Below are 18,554 nucleotides of genomic sequence, written 5' to 3'. Positions count from 1 at the left end.
AAACACATTCTTTGGAAGAATGGCTCTAACAGGAAGAGAAAATGAAAATGCTTTTTTTGTCATTTTATGATCAGTAATCAACCTAAGAGCATAAATTGAAGAGCAACTTTAAGACAGTTTTGTCCTCCCAATTCAGTTTCCCATGCACATCAGCAGTTTTTTGTATTTGATCAGAAAAGGGGATGGGTGGCTGGTGCCCAGTCATCCCTGCCAGTCTTCCTTTTGGTTTTCAGTAAGATTTATCAGCTTTGCTAATAGATAAGTCCTTTCAAGTCCCAGGAAGATTTAAAAACCTGTAGTTTTGAGTCTTTCCACCAGCCTTAATAAAGCTGCATAACTGAAAAGGTCTGTCAGCTTTTTTCATTGATCTTGCTGACATGAATTCATGTTGATCAGGTAGATTTTATGTTACCAGATCAATAAATACCCACATCCAGGATTTTTATATGGGGTATACTTCAGGAAACCAAGTAAACAAAGTCTTTCCTTTGGTGTTTTTGATCATTTACAGTTTTTTTTATGCTTAAATTAACATTGGATAAAAATTTATTCTACTTGTTTGAGTTTTTGGTAACACACATCCCTGCTCCGCAGATGCACACTGCATATTGTGATGTTTTTGTTATGATAATGGCTCTAATAAGGTTGCCTGTTGTTTCCCTTCAGTTTGCTTTTGCTCTACAAATACCAGCATTGTAACCTGGGTGACTGAAGACATGGTATTGCTGCAAATGGACATAAATACAAGGCTGCGGGTGGTCACTAATATTCTCGCATTCTTGAACAAATCTAGTCCCCTGCAGTCTAAGGACAGTAACATGGGAATATAGCGCAGTACCAATCTTTTCTATAAAGCTGGTCAAAACAGAAGCAATGTTTTGAATGATCCTGCAGCCAGTAGAACAAGTCCATGTTTGTTTTCACTATGGATTGCTTGTAAGGGTCTGGTATGGTTTCAGTTTCACTTGATTGCACGTCACTAGCACTGGATCCACATTGCCTTCTCTAAGACACTCTCGATAATGTGGAAGTGCCTCAGTTGCACTTTGCATTTGTTGCCAGTGCTGAAAAGGGGAACTTTCTGCTTGCGTTGCCCAGTTTCATTTCTGCACTTTAAATCTGAACAGGTCTTCTGCCAAATTCATCCATAGCCAATCTTTTGTTCTTCAGCAGTCTAAGCTCACCTTTCTCCATGTCTTCTGAAATGCCAGTCGTGCTCTTTTCGCCCTGTGCTGCACTTGCCTCTTTCACTGTGGTGTCTCTGCTTCTGTGTCTGGCACAGCACCTTTTCAGTCAGTCCTTTCTGCTTTATTTTGGGTGAAATATGTGTTTTCTGGGCTCAGGCTTGTAGCAGCCATTTCCTGTGGGTGGATGACATGAGCTCCTGCTCTGCCTTGTGCTGATGTAAAAAGCTTGGTGCTAAACGAGCAGTGTGAAATGGGGCTGCTTGTGGCACTGAGACCACGGTGTTCTTCCCCAGCCAGCCCACCAGTGGCTCAGCTCTTCCTGGGAAAGCAGATCCCCTCCTGTCAGAAGGAAGAGGCTCTCCTCGTGGAGGCAGCATCCCTCCTTTAGCAGGAGGCAGTGATGGATGCGCTGTCCCTGCAGCAGCAGCAGTACCTGTATCACTCACTGGTGGCATGTGGGATGCTTCTGGCAGTTTGCTGTCTGTACTGCCGAAAGCAGCCTTGCATGTGTGTGAGCAGCCCAAGAGCAAGCTGGGTGGTACCGCAGCCTCTGCTGATACCAGCATGTTTGACAACACCTTTGCTGGGCACTTCTGTTCCCGCTAAACGAAGCGATTGGACTGGAGGCATGTTGGGGTGCAGTTCCTTGGCTCGCGTTTCACAGGAGGTCGTTCTGAGTGGCAGGAAAGCCCTTTTTGGCCTTAAAGCCTGTGGCTCTGCAAGCTTTTCCGTCAGCTAAATATAACTTGAGAATTGCTCCTGACCCTCATGAGTACCGGGAGGCTGCTTCAAACAGAAGTGACTTGGCTGTGCAGGATGGGAGCACGGGGCTTTGCCATGCCTCCTGCATGTCCGTACCCTAGGTGTTTTTTCCTAATTCCATTTCCATGTATTAACATAGAGTTTGGTCGCTTTGTGTTTTATCTTGTTGGGAAAAATCTACCTTCTCTAGGATGATTACTTGGTGAAGTTTCTCCTCTGTTGCTCCTTACATCATGGGAGCATGCAGCTAAGTCATAACCAGCCAGCCAGCCCAGGGCAGCACAACCTGCATGAGCTGCTGCTCCTCACACGGGTGTTTTAGGTGGTGTTTAGCCAGGATGGGACAACCAGACTAATAGCTCCATTCTGCACGTAGCTTTGGACAGCTGAAGTGGTTTTAACACTCACTGTGATAGAGCCTATAGAAGACAGGTATGAGCATATCCTTTCTGGTGAGGACAGGTCTAGTTCTAGTGTGTTAATATTTCTAGCAATTAAGAGTTGCCTGAAGTGCATGAGTCTACAGAAATGGCTCACACAAAGCCTTCTGTCATCCTCAACTGGAGCTAAAATGTTCAGAAAGGTTGAAATAACCAAGATCAATCCATGGCTAAGCTGTCCATCCCCATACGGTAGATACATGCTAAAGCAAAAGATGATGTCCTTCTGTATTGTGGGGTTCCATTTCTCATCCCCAGTGAATCCATTGTGAGGAAGTTGATTGACAGAACTCAGGAGAGAGTTTGATAAAAAGACACGCTATTCTCCTATGGAAATTAAGCTTAGCTTGGTTTAACAGATACTGGTATGTTTTACAATTTTCTGTGTTATTTAAATGATGCAAGTCAACAAAACTCCCCACATACATGGGCTTATTTTCATTTTCTCTGGCTTAGATTATGTCCCCAAATGTTGTGTGAAATGTCTTCTGTCCTCTGCAGGGTAGTCATAAACTGATGGAATTTTTTTTAGCCTGTGCACGCTGATGTTTCATTCTGCCTGCAGCCTTCTGGAGAGCCAGACAGTTGTTGGGACTTTGATTCATACAGGTTAATGTGTATAAATGTAATACAGGTCCAAGCCGGTCAGCAAGATCCTCTGCTGGTGAATGGAGTAGGGGAGAGGTGTCTGTAGGGGAGAGTCTTCCATTGCTAAAATTAATCAAGATGAAGTTTATCCTTCCTTTCAAATGCCTGTTGCTGTTAATGTATTGTATTGTATTCAAGGGATCTCTTTATGCTCTCTGGATTTTTGTTTCTCATTTTTATCTTGACAGTAACACAGATTCTTCTCTTTCCAGGGTGACTGTTGGATCTGTATGGAGCTCATGTCTACCTCGTTTGATAAGTTTTACAAATATGTATATAGTGTATTAGATGATGTTATTCCAGAAGAAATTCTAGGCAAAATCACTTTAGCTGTGAGTATTTTGTTAAACCTTTTTGTGTCTGTTTTTGAAGCTAATGTGAAAAATTCAGATCTCTTTCACTCAGGTGTGAGAAAACTGGTTGGTATGTGTGCAGCAGAACTGCCGCTCTTGTATTGCACCGCACTTTTAACGATCCGTGAGCGTACTCTGACTTTTCCACAGCGCATTGCGTGATGGAAGAGAAGGTCCTTGTGTCTGTAATCAGTTCATTAGAGACCCCAGGACCATCTTCCTGCTCTGTGTGTAGGTACTGGCCCCCTCCGCAGGGATGGCTTCATGTGCACTGCTGGTGGCATCAGTGGCAGCTGGGCACCGGTCATCTCATCCCAAAGAAGGTGCCTAAAATAGAGGAGCTGTCTCCCTTTCTTCTCTTTGTATAGGAAGCAAAGGTTGGGCATTTACAGCCAGGACACGTGAACCCCACCAAACTGTTTGAGAGTAAGGGTCTGGTGTCTGTGGTCTGGGGTTCATTTCTGTCCATCTTTTTCTAGAAAACTAATGAAAATGGCATTTAATAACTCTACTATGAGAGTACTGGCCCTGAGTATCTTAGACCTTGAGGGCATCTAGGTCCAGAAGGTCTACCTGTGCACTGCCCTGGAAGCCCCATCATGTGCAGGGGGGTACGTGCTGCAGCTCACAGCTCGGTGTGCTCCGCCAGCCACCCTTCCTTTCACATCAGAGCTCTTTTACCCTGACTTGAGCTGTGAGCTTCTGCTTCACCTGCCTGAGGGTGGGTACAGAAGCTTCTGGCAGGGCCAGCTGGGATTTAATCCAACATTCAGTGACTAAGCCCAGCGGGGTTTCTCTTGCTGAAGCTTGGGTCCAAGGAGGCCATCCAGTCTCATTCCACCGTGGTAGCTTCTGCTGCCAGAGCAGAAACCTGCACAGGAGGAGCCAGGTGGGCAGCGAGGAGGCAGCACTCCAGCTGCCCCAGAGCCTGCCAGAGCTTTTAATTGCCTGAACACCTGAACGTGGCGTTGGGCTGGCAGGAGGGACCAGTCTCTGGGAGCTGCTCCTCAGTGCTAGACCTCATCCTTAGAGCAGCACGGCTTCAGAGAGCCTGGCAGCACAACACCATCCCTCTCTTGCCATCTTCTTCCAGGCAGGCTTTTGGACATAGGTTTTGATGATCTTTTCAGCAGAAGCAAAATGAATAAAAATGTTGAACTTTCAGTTTGTTTTTTTTAAATCGTCCTGTGAAATCGGGCTCCCTAAGTGTTTCTTCCATTCGGTGGTGAACAGTTAAGTCAGAGCAGCCTCTGCTGCTCCCCACGCTGTTGCCTCTCAGCCAGTGGAATGGGAACAGTTTTTACCTACTGAAAAAGTACAGCATAGGGCTTGAAATAAGTTTATACTCAAGATAATTAACATCAGAAATCTCTTGACTTCATGCCTTGGCTCCTCTCTCCCAGAGTGTGACCTTTCCAGGTTACAAGTGGTTTGTGTTTACTTAAGCATGTGGCCTCTCTTGTATCACCTGTTTGCAGGAAAGATGGGGAGAAAAATGCTTGTATTGCATGGCATATTACAGCACTGATACCTCAACATATTAAATTCCACCCCCCTCTCCCCATTCTTGGAGCTCCAGAAGTTTAATAATCACAGGAATCTTGTGACATTTGCTTATTTTTAATCTGTTTTTATTTCCTAGACTGTGAAAGCACTAAACCACTTAAAAGAAAACTTGAAAATCATTCACAGAGGTGAGTTCGCGTCTTTTCTTCTTGCCTACAAAAATAATTGCAAGAATTTTAAGCGGCCTTTGCTTCAAGTTGAAGTGTAATTAGCATGCCTACTACTGCGAGTGTGAGTACAGGTTTTGCACAAGTGTGTCCCCCGTGGCTGTTTTGTTATCCCCTTCCATCCGTGCTTTTCCATAAAAGCATGATTTCAGGCTCGTTGGGTGTCTTCCTCTGGGCACGTGGCATCTTGGGGGCTGGCTCCATCTCCTCTTGCTCCTGGTCAGGATCCTCAGGGGCGGCGAGTGCGGAGTGCCCCCCATGCCGCAGGGCGATGGCGATTGTGCGACGCTGCCGGTGTCGATTCTCTGCAGCTGCTGTTCTTGAAATTGAAACCTCTAGCCGTGACTTACTGGTTTAAATTTCTTTCCCTTGCAGACATCAAACCTTCCAATATTCTTCTGGACAGAAATGGAAATATTAAACTCTGTGACTTTGGCATTAGCGGACAGCTTGTGGACTCCATTGCCAAAACGCGGGATGCAGGGTGCCGGCCGTACATGGCGGTGAGTAGGATGAGCTGGTGTGAGGATGAAGCTGAGCTCTGGGTTGAGCGCTACCGCTGCCAGCGTCAGCAAAGATGCCCAGGCTGTGGCAAAGTGACCAAATTCCCTGGTTTTTTTAGCTGGGTTCCTCTGCTGCCACCAGTGCTGCAGCACCAGAGCGGGGAGCTTCGCTGTGCCTTCCAGCGGCGCCCGCTCACACTCCAAACCAAACAGCACACGGGGGCAGGCAGCACTGCCTGGCTGCGGGATTTCCTTGGTCTGCAAGAAATCCATTTGCTACAGTAAGATTATGTCGCAGGAGTTAGCGCAGAGCAGAATTGCAGTGATTTTTGCAAACCACTTTAATTCCAAAGTGTACAATAACTTAACTCCAGGAGAATGTGGTTCTGGAGAGCGGCAGTGGCAGAGCAGCTGCGTGGAAATCGCACACACTGAGCCGTGGCTCCTAGGAGTCTGTCCTGCTTGTGTGCTACCCTCCCCCTCCCAGGGAGAAAATCTGTGCTGGTGATCTTTTGAAGCTGTCTGAGGGTTTTAAACACTTCTGTGCAGCAGGTTGCTTTGAAAATGCATCTCCCGGTTTCACATGAGCCGATGGTACTTTGTGCAGGGAGCTGTGTGTCTGCTGCTGTCAATGTAACTTTAACTTCAGTGGCTGTATTTAACTGTCATTTCTTATCTTATGGCTCTGTATGCTGGAAAATACAGTTTTCTGAACTCTTATCTACCGCAAAGGAATTAAAAAAAGAAAATCTTTCGCTTTTAAGGTACAGAGCCCGTCTTGTCTAGGTAACGGCTCTCAAATGGCTTTTATCCAACAGGCGGCACAACCTGTCTACCCCGATGCTGCTCTGTGCCAGCACAGAGTCTGAATCTTGGGGCACTGGACCTTTGCTTTTCACTGTCCTCATAGCAGAGCTCGTTACTCAGTAAGCTGGACAGAACAGTACAGATGAGATCCGTTACTGGAGACCAGTGCTCTGGTACAGCGAAATCTGTACAAGCTCCTGACCTACGTAAGAAGGTGAAGCAGAGCAGTTTGTTTAAATAAAGACTTTGTGAGGCTGCAGAGAGGGCAGAGGCGTCTCTGCTCTGAGCACTTTTGGCAAGCACATGGAGCTCCCTGCAGGGAGGAGGATCGGCCAGAGCTTTTTGTTGTGTTGGTGGGGCACAGGGTGCTGAGGGCAGCAGCACAGGTGCCCCAGGAGGGGACAGGAGCCAGTTCAGTCTGAGCTAGAGTGATGTGAGGCTGGGTATTTGCATCTCGGACTCCAGGCACTTCTGATAGCATCGCTCAGTGGGGGTAGGAGTGCTGCTGACTCTTCCCTGTCCTCTTAGGTGTGTATCAGGGCTGTAAATAGGGCTCTTGAAAAATTGCTCTCTCCTTTCCCCCTCCCAAGTTCAGTGGGCTATAATTACAGGAATATTATACAGGAAAACTGCTTTTTCTGAGAACCGTGGGTAGATGGTTAGCTTTACTCAGGCTGTTGGTTTAGTTATGATGTGACAGTTACTGGTATGTCAGTAAACAGTTGGACTGCTTCATTTCCCCTGGGACTTGGGTGGGTAAGTGCTTCTGATAGCCCCTTGGTTTTCTTCCCTGTCTGTGCATATGCACTCTGCTCTCTTTGCATCTCCATCACCAGCTCCACTCTGTTGGATTTTTAAGTGAGTGAAAGTGTTTCAGTTTGGTTTGTGTTTTTAAAAGCCTTGGCATGGTACACGGTTTGTGGGACAAGCCAGCAGCTGGCAAGCAGTGTGGGAGACGGCTGGCCTCTTCCTTTCTGCTCTTCGGACTCAGTGTCTCCTCTCCAAATACATGGGCATTTCCACATTCTGGGAAGCCTGGGAAATGGGGAGATGTCCCCAGCATGCAGGCACATCTGCCAGCTCTTTCTCCAAGCCAGCAGAGGCTGATGGCTGTAGTGATGCTGTGATCAAACCTGAATATACCTGGGAAGGACTCAGGCCAGTCACACTCCTTTCAGAAGGAAAATAATATTATTTTTTTTTTAAGTGTAAAATAGGCAAAGGACATCAGCTGTGTTCAACCAGGGAGTTTCTGATAAGGGCTGTTTGGTGATGCTCCCTGACGATGAGAGCGTGTTGCTCTGTGAGACCCACATGGCTTGTGGCACTTGCAGTAATTCTTGTAGCATGAGCACTTGCCCGCTGAAGGAACCTGATAACACCGAGTTCACTGGAGCTGGGTCCCCAAATAGCTGTTGATAACAATAACATTGGATGGTGGCCACTTTGACTGGGAGCAATACGATTAGGCAGCAGGAGCCGTGTCCAGCTGCTAAGCAAATGCTGTGTGGTTTAACCAAAATTGTTAGAGCTATCACAGAAAGCAGCGTATCGGCCTTGGAGCTGCCAGTGCTGGAGAAGTTGTTTTGCTTTTGGCTTTGAATTCCCCTGTGATTGTTATGTTGAAGTAAAGGCGTACATGTTGGTGCCTTGAGTTCTCTGAAAGAAAGAGAGGAAGGACAGCCCCTGCACTGCTGCAGGCTCCCCGAGGGCAGCTGGGTCCGTTTGCTGAGCCCTCCGGAGACCTGTGCCCTGTGCCAGCGCCAGCATTGTGGGTCTGCTCTAGGCGGGTTTAGCAGCCTGCAGCCAGCAGTGGGGGTGAGCTTGCTCCTGGCCAACACCTCATCCTCCCTGGCTGCTGCTCCCTGGTGATCCCTGCATTGCCTCTTGCCGCAGCAGGTGCTGTGGATTTGGGCAAGGGGGGAGGCTCTGTGCCACTCTGAAGCTGGTGATCTTTGTGGCATTACTGCTTTTTGCCTTCTTCATGCTCAAGTGAACCCAGTTTCTGTGTCAGAGAGGAGGAATGAGGCTGCTCGCCTGGCTTAGGCGGGGAGGACCCAGCCAGCATGAGAATAGATGTCCTGTCCTGCCCTCCTCCTTTGGGACTTCTCCAGGGGCAGAGTCTGATGGTGTCACACGCATCCTTGGTCCCTCAGGTCCTTTTCCCAGGTCGCCTGGGAGCTGCCTGCTGCAAGCGCTGCCTGTGCCCTGCGCTGCGTCGCCCACTGTCCCCTGGGCTGCCTGCTGGGGTCTGCCTGGGGACTTGTTGAGATGAGGGGGTGCGTGGTGCTGGGGGGTGCAGAGCCACCTTGGTGCTAATGCATGACCCGTGTCCCAGCAGACACACTTGTGCTTGTCCCTGTGTGTGCATGAGGGGCAGCGCCAGAGCCGTGCCGCTGCCGGCTGGCACTCGGGGTGTGTTTCCAGCTCCTCATTTCTCCCTGGGGAATATGGGCAATTGCTGCTGCCATCGGTACTCAGGGCCGAGTGGGGGCTGTGTCCCTGCGCTCAGGTGGCTCATGCAGGATTCAGGCCATGAATGGAAAAAGGAGAAATTCCCCAGGCAGGTGACAGGGATGGTTCTGAGCCCTGCTCTCCTGGCCTCCCTGCGCACATGGAGGGAGAGGCTGCAGGGATGCAGGAGCTCTCTGCATCCTTCACCCAAGCAGAGCCACAGCAAGAGCCTCTGTTTCAGCTTCGCTTTCCTGACCCAGTGCAGAGGTTTTCATTGGGCTCAGTCATTCATTTATCTGAACGGGCAGGCTGCTGGTTCGAATTCCTGCAGCTAAAATCATCTTGGATGCTCCTGAATATTGCTGTGTGTTTAGACTTTTTTTTTTTTCTTTTTTCTTTTTCCTTTTTTTCCTCTGAAACTTGGCACCCAGCCGTAATTTTTATGACTGAGAAAACAAATTTGGGAGGAGACAGGGAGACGTGTGGCACCATTCCTCTGCGAGCAGTGCAGACTGGATCCAGGCTCTGCCGCCCACGGCGTAGTAAATGCCAGGGGAGATGCCTGAGCTCTGAGTGCAGCCCTCCCTGCTCGCGTGCTGCTGCTGTCACCCACGGACTTCAGGGGTTTCGTCTGAGATGATGACCTCCGCTTACTCATTCACCGGCTAAAACTGTCTGTGAGGTTCGCCCACCATGGGACTTCTCCTGTCCAGACTTGGCTCCTTAACATCAGGTGGCACAGAGCCCACGCCGAGCAGCTCTGCTGCAGAGCGGAGCTCGTGTCCCTGCCTCCGTGCTTCCATCCCCATCGTGCCAGGGACGCGGCAGGACGGTTCTTCTCCCCACCTGTCTGCACAGGCAGTTTATCTAAAATTGGGAACACGGGGCAGCAGCCCGTGTGAGCAGACTGTTTGTCCAGAAGTATTGCGGGCGGGCATGAGCCCTCCCTGAGCCCGTTTGGCTCTCGCAGGTGAGGTGGGGGGGATTCTTCAGGAGGACCCACAGGGATCTGCAGGGGGATTCTCCACCCCTGTGCTGAGCCTTTTCCTACCAAGCATGGGAGAGCCCGGCTTGCCTGCTGCACACTCCGCATTGGCTGGGGGCTGCTGCAGCTGCTTGGCAGCTCCCCAGTCCCCCCTGACAGGTACCCAGTGCTGTCCGCGTGCAGCCGAGACCGGCCCCCACCTCCACTGCCCCCCCACCCTGCCACCCCCTCCCTGGCGTGCAGCCTGACCTGGGCGCTGGAGCAGGCAGGGCGCCAGGGCCATGGCAGGAGCAGGGGACGACGCTTTGGTCAGGACCAGGCACTCCAGTGTTCGTGGAGTGCAAAGGCTCCTGTATTTCCATAGTACTGGAAGGGTTGGGGTCAGGCCCTTGGTGTAAGGTTCTGTGACAGAGCTACGTAGTGGGGCTGAAACAATACCTTACAGCCCCGCAGAACGCCGCATCTCCAGAGCTTGCTCTGTTAGTCTAACTCAGTTCCTGGAAGCAGCAGTGGAGATGGCACTGAGGGGATGCGTTGAGCTCTGGGTGCTGGAGGGTGGCCTTCCAAAGCAACACCAGAGAAGACCTCCAAAGTGCTGTGTTAACGATCCCTCTTCAGGTGCTGGAGAATCTACCGTAGTGCCTGTGAAGTTGTCCTCCTCATTAATTTTGTTGTGAATACTTTCTCTTTAATATGAGTAAGTCTTGTTTTAATGAATGGCTGTGAGCTTCTGTTCCTACTTTCTTTCCAGAATTAAGGAGTCCTTTGCTTGCCACAGCTTCTTTTCCCAGTAGGTGCTTTCTGACTCTGATGCAGTCACCTCCTAAGCTTTTCTTTGAGGAGATTAGGAACTGAGCAGCTAACGTTCTTAAGGCAGATTGGATTGTATTTTATGGCTGTGCTATAAACCCCCCATTTCTTAGCATCCTTTTACAAATGTAGACCCTGAAATTGAGCAAACTTCCAGTGTTTGTCTCACCTGTGGAGTATGTAATAAGAGCAGCAGTTCCTAGCACATCACTCCATCTACACACCTTTAATCGTGATGCTTCTCTGGGATTTCACGCTCTCCTGTCCTTTCCTAGGAGCCTGTCTCTCACCCCAGAGTGCTGCTTTTCCTGCCTGGTTGAGTGAGTCAGCATCCAGCCAGAGCCCAGCTTACCGAACAGTCAAATCACTCTAATTCTTCAGGAAGCCTTATTTATCACACTAGCAATATTTTTATAATATGCAGAACTTAGCACCACTCATTTTACATTTTCTTGGATATTATCAGCAGTGGGCCGTGGAAGGTCACCTTTGAGGTCCCATTACAAATCCTGTCTTTTCCACTCAATAGAGTCCTTTTAACAGCAGTTACACTCTGAACTCTATGAGTGAAGCCATTTACTAATGCAAATTATTGATGCTTCATTTAGTTGCAGTCTAGACAATGCACTGTACTAGTTCAAGTTTATTACAGCCACACATTTACCTTTTTTAACAAGATGAGTAAGGTCATCGAGAACGTGCTGTGCCAAGCCCGACAGGACCTCGTTGCCTTCATTAATGTTCCTGCCAATCTTTCTGTGCTTAGCAAGTGTCCCCCATCCACCAGACCATGGCTTTCCTGTGAATCTCCCTGCTGTGGAGATCAAGGAATTCAGTTGCTGTTAGGAAAGCTGGCTGGGAGGGGATGGTAATCCCATGCGAACGAACGGAAGTCAGCGTCTCCACCTGGAAAATGCTGCTGGAGAAGTTTTTAAATGAATCATTCTTTCGGAGTAAATATGTAAAGGAAATAGGAGGGGAGGAAAGGCTATTCTGTAGAAACATGATCTCTGCTGATAATCTCTGTGCAGCTGCGGGCTGCTTGGCTGACCTGGGCGAGGGACAGGAAATCAAAGAACAGAGGGGATTTTGGAAGGAATGTCTGAATTCGTAAGTCTAAGCAAGGATGAATGTTTTGGCCGAGGTATTTTTTGACAATATTACTCTTATTTCCTACATAGGTGTAGAAGTGGTGCACACATGGAGACGGTGTTACTGCAGCTGTCCTAGGGGTGGTAGACTGAGGAGCAGGGGGAAACGGCAGGTCTGCCTGGCCAGCAAAGATGGAAGAACTCACGTTCTCCACTTCCTTGTCATCTCTTCTACCCATCACGCTGTGTGTCCTTTGCTCTGCTGCACTGCACCCTGGCCAGGGAGCCGTGTCTCCTCCTGCGACCAGGGCAGGCTGCTGCATAGGATGCTGCACGGCCTCTGTAGCAATTGGCACTGTGATACAGGCTCAGAGTAAACAAAGCGTTAATAGGTTTTTCATCAGTTACCCAGTACCGGAGAGGAGGGGTATAACCTTAGAAAAGACTTCACCAGCACAGTGTGACTGTGGTGCCTCACTTGCTTATGTGAATGACTCATGTCTGTGCTCTTAGGCTGAGGCTTTTGCAGCACTGAGGTCACCTGTGAGCTCCTACGTGCCCAGGAGGAGATCTAGAAAGCTTATTAGGCTTTGTTGTACATAAAAATCGAGAACCATGTGAAATTAGACACCTCACCTCTTTAGCAGCCAGTAGAAGAATTTGGTGTCACCAAAGGGAGATCGCTGTCCTCTAAGGGAGATCAGTGTCACCTAAAGGAGAGCCTCGGAAACTTTCTGTAGAGCAGAGCAGGAACACCAGCCAGGAGTGGATGGAAGGTCCCATCTGTCTGGAGCTCCATCACCTGCTGCAGGGCTGCATCTTGGGCACCAAGGTCTGCTTGAGAACCAGCACGGCACGTCCCCCGAGGACAGTCACCTCAGGAGCGGGACTGCCTCTTTTCTGGGAGTTGGTGGTCATGTCCACAGGGCTGGCAGTGAACATCTCCTGGAATGGTTAGCGGTCAGGCTCCTCCTCAGCCTTACAGGACCTGACCTGCCAGCCCAGCCCTGTGGAGAACATAGGGAAGGGGCTCACAGGGATAAACATTTGGAGGTCTCAGCAAGCACACGGTATCCTCGCACTCTGGAGGAGGAGAAGGAGAGAGGAGAAGCAGGTCTGAGAGCCCAGTGAGTCAGTGTCTCCTTGCCTGTCCTGCTTTGTGCCCATCGCTTGTGTCCCAGCCTGGGCTGGGATGTGACACGCTGTCCATCGCTCTGTGCTCCAGCTGAGCGTGCGAGACCCCTGTGCGGGGCAGAGCCCTGAAGGCAGGACAACTTGCTTTTCACCGTAGGAATATTCTTGAGAAATGCAGCAATGTGAAAAGTGAGTGACAACATTTTCCTTTACTGAACAGCAGAAGAATTTCCCAAACTAGTTAGTTATGCTCCTAAAGATGGTTTCCATTGCTGTTGCACAACCCTGCAGGCAGCTGTTCAGAGACATCGCTCCCCTTCTTGCTGTGGCTTTGGATTCGAGTTGGCTCCAGGAGCCGAGGCGCTGGGGCACTGATGGCTGCTTCTCTGCAAGCACTTGTTGAACCCCTTGCAGGGCAAACAAGAAAGCCACGGTAATGGGGTCACCACCGTGGGGGAGATGGCATTTTTGTCTCGAGTGTCCTGAAACAAATACATGTGGTGTTTTGGTTAACAGAGCAGCAGAATAGCGTGCTAGGGAGCTGCTGCTCTTGCGTGCAAGACTCTTATCTAGTTTGTGTCGAGAGCAGTGGAGGGCTGTTAACTCTGGCTGCCCCAGTTCGTAGCTCACTTGTGTGATTTGCAGCTGAACTTGACCCAGATGGTGCTGCAGCTGCAGATGTGTGGTGCTTTACATTGGTCTCACTGTTGACTAAAGCCAGGGAGATCCCTGGACTTGATTTCACATCTAAGTGAGAGAAGGTAGTCTCCAACAGAGGCAGGCAACTTGTGTCTAGCATCCGTCTGTTCCCATGGTTGGAGCGGAGTGAGAGTTTGTGTCATGTAGATTTTGTTCTGCTTTTTGTCTTGCGGAAATCTTACTCTTTCTGGTTGTTCTTTGCTCCTTTTACTTTCTTTTAGTTTAGGGATGCATTGGCCTAAGTGGCAAATAACAGTTATGTACATTTTAATGCCATGTAGACAGTTTTGAATTTTCAGTGCATGTGGGATAAAATTCCCTGATCATATAACCAGTGAAAATCCAGATCTGAGCTTCAAGAATTGGGTGTTCCCAGAAATGCTACTTTGCACTTTAGCAACATGAAACAGCTGAAGACTGCAGGGAGTCGAGTGTGCACCTGCCCCTGTGTCACACCCTGCCTAGCTGGGGTGTGGGGGACGGGGAGGGTCAGTGCTGCCCACTTCTGCTTGTGTTTCAGTCAAGGTGTGGATGCCTGGGTGGACACTGGAATAGCGAGAAGCCCTGTGGCAGCCTGCACTGTTCTTAGATGTGTTCATACCCTCCCTCTTCTCACTGTCAGCACACCCAGTGGTGGGTCTCCGTCCCAGCCATTCCCTTTCCTTGCTTGCATTTGGCATTAGAGGGACACCTGGCATGGGCTGGGCTTTGTCTGTTTCCAGGTGCCTGGAGTGTGACATGCTGAGTCGTCCTTCATTGGTGTTAATTATTCCCATGTCATCTACATGGAAAATTCCCAGGATTCTTTCTGCTCTGGATTTAGATGGGATTTATTTTGGTCCATCCTGCTTTCCCTTTAACTGTGCCACCAGTCTAGGGCCATGTCCCTGTTGCTCCGTCTGCGCTCTGCTGGGTGGTGGTAGCAGGCTGCTCCTGCACAGGTGCTTGTAATTCACTGTGCTGCACGGAAAGCAAGTCCTTCTGCAGCCTGTGAACTGCTCTGCTTTGCTGTGGCACATCCCTATGGATGTGTGGCGTGGGCGTCCTGGCACTGGCAAGGCCAGCATCCCCAGAACTTCATGTGGCCCTGTGCTGGCTGGTCCCTGGTGGTAGCTCCAGGTGTCGTGATGGATCTGCTGCTAAACCCCAGTTCCCCAGGGTGGTGGATGAGGGGATGTTTATTCTAGTTCTTATGATTCCCTAGGGATAACTTTGCTGTAAAAACAGAGAAAGCAAGACTTTGTGTTAAAGAGAGCCCCATGTGAAACAAAACTAAATAAGTAGACAGTAAAAATTATTCAAGTGGCTTGTACAAAAGGGGGGGAAAAAAGCATTGGACTGTGCTGAATTGCTGTCTCGGATCACCTTTTACGTTATACCTCCATAAAATCAGCGCTTGATTCCTTAAGATGTTTCTCTGCTGGGGCTGGATGTCTGCCCTAGCAACAAGTTTGCCTCCACAGCTGTGCCAGGCCCTGCCCGGCGGGATGAACTTAGGAGTTTTTTCAGAGTTTGCAGATGCTTCTCATTCCTTCCTGCATGGCACGGTGTTTGACTGGTCCTTCTTCCTGTTTCAGCCTGAAAGGATAGATCCCAGTGCATCCAGGCAAGGCTACGATGTCCGCTCAGACGTCTGGAGCTTGGGGATTACATTGGTGAGTGAGCGGGGTTTAAACCTTCTGCCGCGTGGTACGTCGCTGGCGGGCAGCTTCGCAGCGCGAGGCAGTCGGATGGTGTCAGACACGTGCTCGAAGCAAAGCCCGGCTCTGCCGCTGCGAAGCATTTGCATGTTGTGGTTGCAGCGGGCCCCTCCTGGCCCAGGAGCAGGACAGATCCCTTCCACACAGATGGCTCTCCCGAACCCCTGAGGATATATTTAGCTGTATCTGTGTTTTGCAGAGAAAGAGATGTGAGCAGGGAAGAGGTGTTGGATCGTAAATGAATTCTGTCTTCGAAATCTCAGATGAGAAGGGAGGGTGAGCGTGGCAGGGCAGAACAGAGCACCCAGCCTGTGTAAATAAGCGTCTCAGCCCTGGCATCTGGCGTACTTCAGCTGCGCAGAAGACTTCAGTTAATCCTGGATCCAGTTGCTGATTCCTCTCTGGCTTAGCCACAGCACTGCTGGGTGCACGTGGTGATAAATTGAGAAGACCTTTCCTTCTCGAGGTGGTGAAGTAGAAGAGAAAGCAGGAGCAATAAGGATGAACCAGTAGCTTCTGTCGTCCCCACTGGTGTTTTAAAATGCTTGTTGTCCTGTGAGGGGCAGGGAGTTGGACTCAATGATACTCACGGGTCCTTTCAGACTACAGATGTTCTGTGGTTGTGTGATTCTCGTTCCCCATTTTCTCCAGTGGTTGTTGGGATGCCTGGGAAGGGGCTGGAGGATTTTACTCTCTTGCTTCTGAACACCTTGATGAGAACATTGATTCATTTAATAGTCTCTGGAGGAGAAGGTATTGTCAGCTTGAAAAGCACGGCATAGGTGGGTTAAATCTGGAGGTGCTCCTAACATAGGCAGCAGAATTTACTACCGGGTGGGAATTCCTCACCTCTTCCCTGAACTGAGCTTCATACAGGGAATAGGATGAAGAATCTCATCTTCATCTTCCTTTTGGGGGGTTCAGGGTCCTCACAGATGTTTTCTTACCCTGGCTGAACGTACCTTGTATAATCTGCCCGGTGCTGTTGCTGTCTCTCTGCAGTATGAGCTGGCCACAGGGCGATTCCCCTACCCCAAGTGGAACAGTGTGTTTGACCAGTTGACGCAAGTAGTAAAAGGAGACCCGCCACAGCTGAGTAACTCAGAGGAAAGGGAGTTCTCCCCAAGTTTCATCAACTTCGTCAACTTGTGGTAAGTGTTTCCTACTGAAAGCACTTGGGGTTGGCTTCTTTTGTCATTGCTTAGGTATGTGGCAAGGGTGGTGCGCCAAGTGCTTCCACTTCCTAACTTACATTGGTGCAGGGACATGCAACTGGGGGCGAGAACCTTTTCTGTTTTGCTGGTTTGGAGGTGATGGGAGACTTGTTTGGGTGAGGGCTGAAGGACAGACCTTTGGGAACTGTTCTTCAGAGAAGAAATGAGGAGAAAATCTCTGGGAGGCTGTGCTCGGGAGAGGTGTGATAAGACCCACGGCTGGAGGTTTGCCTGGCCTATGCATCCTGTCAGGCTGTCACATCCTTGGTGTGACAGCCTGGGGACAGACCTGCTGTTTGCCTGTTCTGCAGGCAGAAGCCTGAGACACCTGACAGTATTGTCTCGTGGTGGGGCAGAGGATCTGCATTGGTCCTGCCTTTTGCCTGGCAGGACCAGGAGCCTTCCTGCCCATTTCTGCTCATCACAGTGACTCTCAGGACCTGCAGCGGTTGTTGGCTTCATGCCTTGAGTCAACTGTAGGTCAAGATCAAGACCAGAGACAGCTTTGTGTAGGGAAGGGCCTCTGCAGCATGGTCAGCCTTGGGTGCAGAGTGTGCAGTGGTTGTGCAGGAGGCTTTGGGCAGCCCATGTGCCTGCCACGTGTGTGTGGTCCTGCTTAGGATAAGGGCTGATTGTGAATTTTCTGATGAAGTATTTTTCTATCAAAATGTGAAAGGTGGTCAACATAGTTTTGTTAACCTAAAAAAAGCACATAGGAGATCCATCGGTGTGACCTGCGTTTGTGTTCTGGGACCTTCTGCCCTGGGCAGACTCAGGTGATGGACATTCCCAGCACAGGGGTATCCATCTCAAAGCTCTGTGACAAAGGAAGACTCAGCTCTAGGCAATTTTAACATTCAAGAGGTTTTGTTTCAGGGTTTTCCATCTGCTGGTTTGGATTTTACTCTATTTCAGAATTACGGATTTTTCTGGAGGCCAAGTTTCATTTTCCAGCTGGCTGTAAGGCAGGCCTGGTTATTGTCTTTGGGCTGCAGAGAACAGAGCATCAAACCGATTTGCTGCTCAAAAGAAGTTTCCATTTTTTAGTCAAAAATAGTATTTGGCTAGAAAGTCAGAGTTGCCTTCCCCGCATGCGGTACAAGCAATGGTTTGTTTCCCCTATGGTTCTCCATAGAGATGCTGTATTATTACGGAGTTTGCAAAGCCAGGAAGGAGCTTGCTGTCCTGCCCTGTAGGCACTGGTGTGTTTGGCTCCAGGTCACCCAGCTGAGAAGCCTGTGTGGCACCGCTGCTGAGCAGCATCTTTGGCCCATGGGTCGGTTTCCTGCCCATTGACTCCTCCCGGGGGTCGCTGCTCTGGAACAGCCACAATGCACAGGGCACGGGGCTGGTTTCACTCTAATTCTGGTTTTTGTTTCATCTGGTTTTGTAAGTAATCCGACTTCTGCCTGGAACATCTATGATGTCTTCATAGCAACACTGTAATAAGTATTTATTTTAATAACCTTTATTTAAGTGCAAACAGTAATCTTTGGTGTTACTAAGCAGGCAGGTGAGTCTCCAAAAGGCTGTGCTTTTGGGTGATGGCATAAATCTCTTGGGCATTACCCTACACGTGTGAATCTAATGATCTATTTTTGTGCATTCAAGAGTCAGGAGGAATGTTGAGAGTCTGCAGTGTCGCTGCCTGCTCACTATGATAGATCAGTGCCAAAGGGATATTTTCAATAATGTTAAAAAGTTTCAGGGATTTTTTTTTCTTTTTTTTTTTTTTTTTTTAATTTCCTTTGGATCCCAACAGCGCTGTGAATGCCTGGGTGGAACATTTTTCCCCTTCAGCCCACCTCCCTGTGTTAGATGCTTATCTGAAGTCACACTCCTCCTGGAACTGCTTAGGAGTGATTCAGCTGGGTGCTCCAGAGTTTGCGGAGGATCCAGGCTCTGGCTTTTGGGAGCCTGGTGCTGGCGGCTGCGGAGCTGCCATCACTTGCAGGTAGAGCCGTGGGCTCCTGAAGTCCAGTGTGCCTGCGGAAGGAGATCAGATGCTCCTGCGACAGGGTAAAACTCAGTCTG

At 49.4% G+C, this 18,554-nt stretch overlaps 1 protein-coding gene across 2 annotated transcripts in view; it reads left to right on the top strand.

The window, feature by feature from the left end:
* Window positions 1-18,554, top strand: part of MAP2K4 (mitogen-activated protein kinase kinase 4) — a 90,380-nt gene that overhangs the window by 68,572 nt on the left and 3,254 nt on the right. For both annotated transcript variants that reach the window (XM_080401433.1, XM_080401434.1), the window contains exons 5-9: window positions 3,250-3,369; window positions 5,033-5,084; window positions 5,499-5,626; window positions 15,184-15,261; window positions 16,309-16,457. In XM_080401433.1, the coding sequence (XP_080257559.1) occupies window positions 3,250-3,369; window positions 5,033-5,084; window positions 5,499-5,626; window positions 15,184-15,261; window positions 16,309-16,457 (527 nt within the window). The remainder of the gene's footprint in view (window positions 1-3,249; window positions 3,370-5,032; window positions 5,085-5,498; window positions 5,627-15,183; window positions 15,262-16,308; window positions 16,458-18,554) is intronic.

Source organism: Falco punctatus (assembly GCF_963210335.1).
Source record: "Falco punctatus genome assembly, chromosome: 1".
Taxonomy (NCBI): Eukaryota; Metazoa; Chordata; class Aves; order Falconiformes; family Falconidae; genus Falco; species Falco punctatus.
This window is presented reverse-complemented; position numbering and strand designations above follow the sequence as displayed.